Source organism: Akebia trifoliata, chromosome 9, assembly GCF_017979445.1.
Source record: "Akebia trifoliata isolate Shusen 1 chromosome 9, ASM1797944v1, whole genome shotgun sequence".
In the NCBI taxonomy this organism is placed as follows: domain Eukaryota; kingdom Viridiplantae; phylum Streptophyta; class Magnoliopsida; order Ranunculales; family Lardizabalaceae; genus Akebia; species Akebia trifoliata.
The window spans coordinates 14,277,924-14,287,947 of record NC_141383.1 but is presented as its reverse complement, the minus strand read 5'-3'; the positions used below and the strand labels follow the sequence as shown (position 1 = coordinate 14,287,947).

At 32.0% G+C, this 10,024-nt stretch overlaps 1 protein-coding gene across 1 annotated transcript; it reads left to right on the top strand.

Annotated features, from left to right (window-relative positions):
• Nucleotides 1-2,719: 2,719 nt before the first annotated feature.
• On the top strand, nucleotides 2,720-9,266 carry LOC147394351 (LEAF RUST 10 DISEASE-RESISTANCE LOCUS RECEPTOR-LIKE PROTEIN KINASE-like 2.1). The gene is made up of 3 exons (XM_086453590.1): nucleotides 2,720-3,501; nucleotides 3,879-3,908; nucleotides 8,030-9,266. Exons 1-3 carry the CDS (start codon nucleotides 2,751-2,753, stop codon nucleotides 9,049-9,051), a joined length of 1,803 nt encoding a protein of 600 aa, XP_086309716.1. The 5' UTR covers nucleotides 2,720-2,750; the 3' UTR covers nucleotides 9,052-9,266.
• Nucleotides 9,267-10,024: the final 758 nt, after the last annotated feature.

Sequence of the window (10,024 nt, the reverse complement as noted above, 5' to 3'; positions counted from 1 at the left end):
GGTCCTATTGTGATCTAAGTATCCAACTAATGGTTTTAAAATCCTCTCGCCTTCCTAGTTCGTGTGACGAGGTAAAAAAAAAAAAAAAATTCTTATTTTCTTATAGATAAGATAACAAGTACTTAATTATTTTGTATAAAAAAAATAATAATAACCCGATTCAGTAGAGTTTTTTATATTTTAAAATGATTAAATTAGTCATTTTGGATCTTAGACAAGTCAATGTGAAGGACCACTCACATTGATTGTCTCGCTTGGTCTTCTCCAAGACTAGGATTACTTCCCCAGAGGTCACCTCGATGTTGGACAGGTTTTAAAACCGTGTTCAAAATACTCTTTGATTTATTTGAAAACTACCTAATGGAGGTCGACATGAGCCAATTAAAACAAGTCATTACATGCAAAATGTTCATTTTTTTCTTAGGACATGTAGAAATATGAATAAACGAGTGGAAATTTGATACCAACAATTGAACAAAGAATTCGACATCTCCCAAAAATTTCATCGGCACATTGACCTAAGTAATTGGATTTGCTCACACAATACCGATCTTAGTATGATTCACTCTGGCTTTGTGGATCATAATGAATCAAGTAAGAATATATTTGTGGATTCAACGATTGTTATTGATTGAATTATTTTCATGGGATTTGACGAAAATAATAGAGTACATATTTGAGTGAATAAAATTGGGAAGAGACAACATTTTTGCTTGCGAAATCCATTACATACTTTTTTATTTTGTATATATGACACTTTTTTATCCTCCAAGACATCTTGAATTCGCTAAAAGAATTCGCTTCTCTTTGTGCAAGGATTGCTAGTGAAGAGTTGATTCTTTTTATTGTTTTATTAGAGTTTGCCCCTCTTTTGGGTTAAAGGGGTAGAAGATAAACAAATAATAATGAAATTAAAGAATTATTAAGAAAAAAGGTATAGGGTCAGGGCATCTTCTTTTGATTAAGGAGAGTAAAAGAGGAAAGATAGTAAAGTTGGATAGGATAGTATTGAAAAAGAGAAGGGAAGAAGAGAGGAAATACAATAAAATTGAAAAGGGTAAAGAGGAAAGACAATTTTATTGTGGACTACACTCTACCATAAATGGGATGTACACTTATCTTTGTAATTGTAATTTAGGATTCCACAGTTATGTTTTATTATATATATGTCACTAAATAAATCGGATGCACATGAATTATAAAGATCAATATTATATTTTATTAATGTCATTTTAATTAACTTTGAGAATTATTTTAAAATTTTCAAATAGATATATTTTAGCTTTATAACAAACAACAAAAGAATTTTCAAAGCCGAATTTGAATCAAACCAAACAACAAAAGAATAAGGTGACAGTAGGAGTGCCCATTTAATTGAAATTGACATTATAATCGAAAATGAAAATCTCAATTCTGGAACTTTTTTTATTGGAGTTAATTAGAAAAAGGAAAAGAAAATCAAATTGATTGAAAATCATAATCGATGAGAATCAAGAATCAAGAAAATTTAACGAGATTTTTTTTTGGCATTTATGATTTTGGTTCCATTAATTTAAGAATCGACCTATGATGGTCTGTGAACATTAGTCCCAAGCACTTGAGAAGAATGAATGACTACTGTTCACATCTAATTTCATAAATGTATACGTCCTTTGAAAATTGTGAAAGTGAATATTGGTGGAAACGTATGATAAATTGAAGAGTAGAAGATGCGTTGATGATTCTGTGCGTGAGTGACCCGAATTTGCAACTAAAGTCTAAACAAAAGTCGGTCACATTACACCAAACATAGAAAAAGCGACCTCAAATTGTTTTTGTGAATATTAGAGATACCCCTTCCATTTCTGTGAATATTTGAGATGCCTCCTCTAGTTCTAAAATAATGACTTACTCCCTTAATATTTTAATTCTCAAAATGACTAAATTTTTTTGGATCAAAATACTCTAATCTAGAATGTGAAAATCCTTGTTTTTTTTTTTTTTTATTGAAAAAACAAACTTCTTCAATTACTCAATCTTTATGATAAAAAACTTTATTAAGGGCAATTGTTAATTTTTTTTTTCACCAAAGATTGGGATATTTTCTCTAAAATTTCCTTATCTTCATTTCTTAATTTGGTAGGAGTTCTTTAATGTTCCCCAATGATATAAAAGATAAAATAAGAGAAAAATTTAGAATGAACAAGGGTTACATGAAAATTATTTATTTTCTTCTCATTGATTTAAGAGACAAAAAAAATAAAAATAAAACAATTAATCAAATTGTAAAATCAAATAAAACGTGGGGCATTTGTTGATTGAATAAATAAAATTTTTTCTTCAAGGTAGAAAAGGAATCAAGGTTTTATTTTGTAAGAGGTTGAATAGTGTATATGACCAAAAATGTAGAGGGTATGTTTAAATCAAGATGCTCCTTTTTCTGCTTTTTTAGAGGGTACACAATTCCTTTCTATTAGTCTCTCATAAAAATCATCGTCAAGATACATATATTATCAATTTAAAAAGAACATAGAATAGCTAAAATATTCACCAAAAATATAAAAGGGGTGTCTTTGTAAATTATCCAAAAATCAAACGGTCTCTTTCATAGCCACCTTCTTATATTATATAGTCAACAAACGTAAAAGCATGTAACCTTCATCTTGTTTACTCTTGACTCTTCTTCTCCCTTTGCTTCAGCTGCATCTCTTATCTCCCCTTCTTTTAAAGTCACTCTCACATCTCCTCTGTCCCCCAACAACTCTCTCTCAATGAACCCATACTTGTTTCCCTCCTCTCTCTTCTTGTTCTTCATCTTCATCTTCATCTATCTACCCATCTCTCTAAGCCAAGACAACAAACAATTCATCAACTGTCATCTCCCATTTAATTGTGGAAATATCTCCAACATCACTTACCCTTTCTATGGCAACACCAGACCTAAAGAATGTGGTCATCCAGGGTTCGAACTCTCTTGCCACGATAATACTTACACCATGCTAGAGATTAATTCACATAAATACCAAGTGTTAGAGATCGATCAAACTGCACAAATTCTCCATATCTCTCTGTTTGATTTCTTCGAACCTCTTTGTCCTGATAAATTTTTTAATACCACCCTCAATACTTCTCTCTTTAAATTCACTCATGATTACCAGAACCTTACTTTGTTCTACGGGTGTAAACCTTTGCATGAAATACCCTCCTTCAAATCGAAGTGCTTGAATTATGACATGGATAGTAATGCATATTTACCCGCTGGGCCGACATCAAGGGATGAATTATTGGAGAATTGCAGGGATAATGTTTCAGTTCCAGTTTTTGAACGGGATATAGGCAAGGTTTTGAGCGATCCGACAATACTTGGTGATGTTCTGAAGCAAGGTTTCGAAGTGAATTGGAGTATAAATATCAAACAGTGTCAAGATTGCGTTAGATCAGAGGGAGGATGCGGGTATAATCCCACTACAAATAGTTTCGTTTGCTTCTGCCATGATGGACCTTGTAATACCACATCTCCGAGTAAGTTAATTTCGATTTATTTTATTTTATTTTATTTTTAAATAGAATTTTAATTGAGCTAGTAGTAGTGGATATATGAACACAATTGCAATAACAGAGGACATGAATTTAAGTAGAATTGAATGGACGATCCGAAATTCTGTAATTTTTCATTAAGTTTGATTAAAATATATGCACATATAAAAAGAGTCAATCCCTAAGTTGTAGGGAAGAGAGAGTATCAACTGTTGCAAATGAAATAATAACAATGATTCAAGTAGCAATTCTACCAGCTATGTCTTGTTTATGATTATTTTCGATTTTGCAGATAATTGTAGGACTCATTACATTGTTAATTTGCAGCTAAGCTTTTCTAACACAATGATATTATGCTGTAGGGCGCAATGCAAGACAGAAGATTGAAATAGGTATGACGTCCATCAACTAAATTTTATATTATTCAACTCTAGTCCATGTGTAAAAAAGAAATCATTCTATTTATATTTAAAAATTGATTGAAACAAAGATTTTCATTAATTCCATTGTTCATTGTTAATATGATGTAATATTGCATTTACTTTGAAAAATAAATAAATTGAAATTGTTAGCAACCGTGGTGTAACGGTTTTTTTTTTTTTTTGATAAATAGCATTATATTCATGAAAAAAAAACAGAACAAGGCCAGTCGAGATGACCAACCTAGCAGGACCTTACATCAGATGCTACCCACTAGAAATACACAGCATCCCATCCCAGTAATCGTTTATGTGCCATCTTTTTGCTTTCCCTAAAAAATACGGTCATTTCTCTCCCGCCACACCCCCCACCATATTGTGAATGGCGTAATACTCCATAGCAACCTCTTCACGCCACCAAACGAAAATCCACTTGACAACCAACATGTGAAGAGGTCCTTTGATCATATCATATCTTATTTGATCTGCATGTATTTTTCTTCGAAGGTATAATATTATTTATATATAAAAATAAAGGCAAAGTTGAGATGACCATCCCCATTCTCAATCAACATCCTCCATAATACTTTAGCCACAATGTTAAAATAGAATTGTGATAGAAGATCCATCGTATGCATTTCTAGCCAAAAAATCCCAATTAACATGGTCTTAAGCCTTTTCAAGATCTAACTTGCAGACCACTCCTGGCATTACTTCTCAGATCCTAGAATCAATACATTCATTCGTGATCAAGATTCCATCCAAGAAATGCTTACCTTTCATGAAAGCTTCTTGCTCTTGACTAGTCACTAGAGCATTCACTTCTTTCAACCTAATAGTCAGAACCTTGAAATAATTTTATAAGGAACCTCAACAAGACTTATTGGCTGATAATCAAAAATCTCCTTGGCTCCCATCAGAACCTTGAAATAATTTTATAAGCATTGAAGCTATAATCTAGGTAGTTGCCTTTCTGGAAGTCCTTAATCACATATAAAAGAATGCTGCTATACTTTTAAAACTTCATAGAGAATCCATCATGACTTAGTCCCCTGTCCACACTCTATCAACAATAGTCTCATATATCACGTCCTCCTCGATGAAAAATTCGAGTTCAGTTTTGGCTAAATATTTGAGTCCCCCGACCCAAAGCCGAATAGACCTAAAATTCCCCCACCCACAAAATGGTCTTATTACCATTTGGGAGGGGGTGGGATTCGATTTTTATATCAAAAAAATAGTACGCATTCAGTTGGGATTCGATCTCGGATTTCAGGTTATAGTTCAGTCAGGTTTGGGTTGGAATTAAGTGTGGTTCGGGTTTGGGCCGGTTTCAGTATGGGTTTCAGGTATGGGCACAAATGTACATCCCTACTCTAACCACATATGCTAATCTTCTTTAATGTTGTCAAAATCAAGGTTATACAAGGTTGAACATCATAACAGAGAGTCCGAATACAACTTCTCATAAAACTCCATGACCCTTATCCTTATCCTCTCCTTGTCATTCTCAGGGACCCCATTGATATTAATATGAGATATCAGATTATTTCTTTGACAAATATTTTCCTTTTGTGGATGATTCAAACTTAAAACAAAATTACCTATTCTAGAATGGTTGAATTGGTTAAATATCTATTCTAGTCCAACATCCAAAGAATATCACACTAACGTACGGACTCTTCCTTTCCACATAATGCAAAGTGTATTATTAATCATTTTTGTAAAGTCTACATCATTTTTGGTTCATCTTTACTTTTGTAATTCAGATAAACCAAGAAAAATTTATCAAATAATTTTTATGCCTAGTAAATTATTCAACAGAACTCCCAAGAGATTACAATATTTCAGAGAGACTCAATCCTTATATCCATAACAATTTGGTCCCTCCAATGTACAATATCTCTAAGGAGCCCTCAAAAAAGTTGTTATATTATTTTCTATTCCCTATGACTGCGCTATAAAATACTTTTCGACAATTTTGGTCAATTTTGTTAGATGCAGAAAAGATTTTCCTCAACAATCGTTATGGAAATATACTATTCAATCATATATATGTTGAAGAGTTTGATAAAACTTATCAAATATCATCAAGACCTGGATTTATGAGTCCAATAGAAATAGAGAAATTATGAATTAGTAGATTTAATTTTTTAATAAGGTGTTGGATCCTCTGCTGGATATTTGCTGCAACTCAAATGTAATGTTAATTACACAAATAACCAAGACGTACCTACACAAGTCTAGCATCACTGGTTGGTAAACCAAAATAACTAGTGCATAGTAAGAATAAATTCCTATAGGGATAGCTGATATATGTGAGAATACATATTTCACTGTATACTCTTTGAATTCGGACTAATAAATAATAATACATGTCAATCTGAACTCAACTACTTCAATGATCGAGATAATATCATCTTATCTTATAGAGACTATATATGTGTCAGCTAGGACTATTTCAGGTTCATAAGAAACTGCACACACAAGTTTTTTCACTTTGTCGTCCAAAACCCCTTTGTATCCATCCTACAGTAAGTTTCCTGAGAACCTACTTTTATCTCATGAAAATTACAAGAATACCCACCTAATGTGATTATGCATGAAGATTGATCATCTTGATATATAAATCAAAATGAAAAAAATTTATATATAAGGAAAATGGATTTGCCGGGAAAAATATTTCAAACATTATTCTTCACAATTTTTTGACGGTCTTGGCCGTAATTTGCAAATATCATTAAAGAATATCGGTGTCGAATTCCAGTATATTTCCAACGATTTTCCCAGAAAAATAGTATAAATGGTGTTCTAAATCTCTTATAAATAAGATAACGAATTTGAAAGTCCTCCTATTAAGACCCTTCTGAGTCAAAACTTGTTTTATTGAAAACACCTAGAGATTCATTTTGTAAAACAATCAGTAATGGTTCAAATAAACTAAATCAGTCCAACCTGACATGTTTAGTCAATAGTTAGCTTACTTGCATATAATACATTGAATTTTTGAAATGATGGTAAATTTTGTGAATTTATCAATTAAAACATAAAACAAGTGCCAACATAGCTAAGTTGATAAGACGTGTGGATTGTGTTCCCATATCCTAGGTACAAACCCCATTCTACCCAACTTCACCTTTCTAACCATTAACCCCTAACTATAAAATATATATATATATATATAGGGAAATGTTTAGCAACAAACATTTTGACAAACATTTTGGCAAAACATTTTTCAAAATATGAGTTAGAGGTCTTGGAATGGGCTGATTTTTGGTGAGGATGATCTCTACGGGGAGGAGATCATCATCACCAAAAATCAGCTCATTCCAAAACTTCTAACCCATCAAAAACGGTTTACAAAAAATGGACGGTTCACGATTTTTCAACTTGTAAACATGGGGCTAGAAGTTTTGGAATGGGCTGATTTTTGGTGAGGATGATCTCCTCACCGTAGAGATCATCCTCACCAAAAATCAGCCCATTCCTAAACATCTAACTCATATTTTGAAAAATGTTTTGCCAAAATGTTTGCCAAAATGTTTGTTGCTGAAAGGGACCCATATATATATATATATATATATATATATATATATATATATATATATATATATATATATATATATATATATTTAATTGCAATATTTCATGCATTTTATTTTCTACAAACCAAAAACTACAATTTTACATGATCACTGGAAAATATTCTCTTGATTTTATCAGTGCTCCACTGTACTAAACTTTTAACAGTACTTTTCAACTCAAAATTGAACTTTTCCTACACTTTTCTTATTCTATATTCTTCACAATTGTCAAATTGCTACACGTAGACCCATCTTTTATATGATCATGTTGAAAATTTGCAAAAATGTTTTAACATTGATATTATTTTTCATTTTTCAATTAAATCCTCATCTTGATTGCTCTGCAAGGGATTGAACACTCAAGTTGCTTATAGTTAATTAACCTATCAAAGTAATTCTCATGATGGTTCTATTTTTCAGCATGTTAGTCTACTTAAACTCTGTATTATCTTTCTTATTCTTTCAACCTAACACTCAAGTTCCTTTTTGTCCTCTTTTCTTTGCTTACAGGTGTTTTAGCAGCTGTAATCATTATTATAGCTACAATGGTAGTTATATTATGTTGCTTGAGAAGAAAATTGTCTTTAGATAAATTGTTCTTTTGGAAGAGGAAAACAAAGAATTCTCAAAATTTGGAGATGTTTCTAAAGAACCATGGATCCTTGGTTTCAAAAAGATACAAATATTCAGATATTAAGAAAATGACAAGCTCCTTCAAGGAAAAATTAGGCCAAGGAGCTTATGGTGACGTGTTTAGAGGAAAGCTATTTGACGGGCGTATGGTGGCTGTGAAGGTATTGAGAGAATCAAAATGTAATGGAGAAGAATTTATTAATGAGGTTGCAAGTATTAGCAGGACTTCCCATGTTAATGTTGTCACTATGCTAGGTTTTTGTGTTGAGGACTCCAAAAGAGCTCTTATCTATGAGTTCATGCCCAATGGATCGCTTGAAAAGTTCATATATGATGAAAAACCACTACAGAAATATCCTCACCTTCAATGGGAAGCGCTATACAAAATTGCTATTGGCATTGCTCGGGGACTAGAGTACTTGCACCGTGGTTGTAATACACGAATAGTACATTTTGACATAAAGCCTCATAACATTCTTCTAGACCAAGACCTTTGTCCGAAAATTTCTGATTTTGGGCTCGCGAAATTGTCACTAAAGAAAGAAAGTATCATATCGATGATGGGTGCTAGAGGGACTCCAGGGTACATGGCACCAGAATTGTTTAATAGAAACTTTGGAGGAGTCTCACACAAGTCAGATGTATATAGCTATGGAATGATGTTGCTCGAAATGGTTGGAGGAAGAAAGAACATTGATGTGGGAGTAGAAAATATTAGTGAAATATATTTTCCACAATGGATTCACAAGCATCTCAATACATGCAGGGATCTAGGACTACGTGGAGTTATAACTACAGAGGATGAAGAAATTGCACGAAAAATGATTTTAGTAGGTTTGTGGTGCATACAGATGGATCCATCAAATCGGCCTGCAATGAATAGAGTGTTGGAGATGTAAGGAAGCCTCAATGCATTGAGAATTCCACCCATGCCAGTTTTAACTTCACCTTCGAGATCACAAGCAACATCTTCAACCACATCAATTATGTAAGATAGTTATTCTGTGTTGCATTTGAATATTTCTTTCAACTGGGAGGAATTAAAATTCATTTCATTTGATGGAAAAATATGTAATTTTGTTTTGTTTCAGATTATGAATACATGTTATAGTAATTTGTATTGTATGTCTAAGATTAATTGCAGTAGATGGATGATAATATAAAGAATTAAGGATTCAATTTCACTTTCTATAATTTATATAAATATTTATTAGTTTAATTATGTAAAATTTTGATTAGTTTTCTAATTTCTTTGAAGTATACTTACATTATACTTATTTTATTAAAATTGGGTTTGTTGGGTCACATTATAATCTAGAAAAACAATTAGTCATAGAGTTAGAATCTGGATTTAAGTGTGTGATCAAAGGAATAGTAATTAGCCAAAGATCAAACAGTCTAGAGGATGGACATTTATTGTCAATGATGTATTTCTCACCTTAATTCTATTAGTTAAAGAAATGGAGAAGTCTCCAATTGCATGTTTTTGATAGGAGGGAAAAGGTTTCCTCGTGTTTCAAAATAACAAAATTTTATTCATGAATTTACTCTATCTATAAAAACAAAGAGTGAAGAAATAAGTTTGAGAAACAACTTCTAAATGTGCACTTAAAAAACTACTAATTACTTATGATTCTATTTTGAATGAGAAAATATGGTGTTTTCGATATTCAAAATCTATGACATCATCAAAATAAACGTTGATAACGAACATAATGGGTCAATGAAGTGCAAATCTCATCTCGCATTTCACAAGGGTAACTTTTGCCTATTTCGCAAGGGATTTTACTAAAATACCCCAATATTTTCTATATTAAGAAGGATTGGTAAGTAAGGTATATAAATACTATGAGTGATTAATGTTAATTAGAA

Bases quoted from the DNA above. Each gene is read 5' to 3' on its own strand.
- LOC147394351 (XM_086453590.1), top strand. From the start codon at position 2,751: ATGAACCCATACTTGTTTCCCTCCTCTCTCTTCTTGTTCTTCATCTTC. The intron at 3,502-3,878 runs GTAAGTTAATTT...ATTATGCTGTAG, and splicing joins TTGTAATACCACATCTCCGA to GGCGCAATGCAAGACAGAAG. The intron at 3,909-8,029 runs GTATGACGTCCA...CTTTGCTTACAG, and splicing joins AAGACAGAAGATTGAAATAG to GTGTTTTAGCAGCTGTAATC.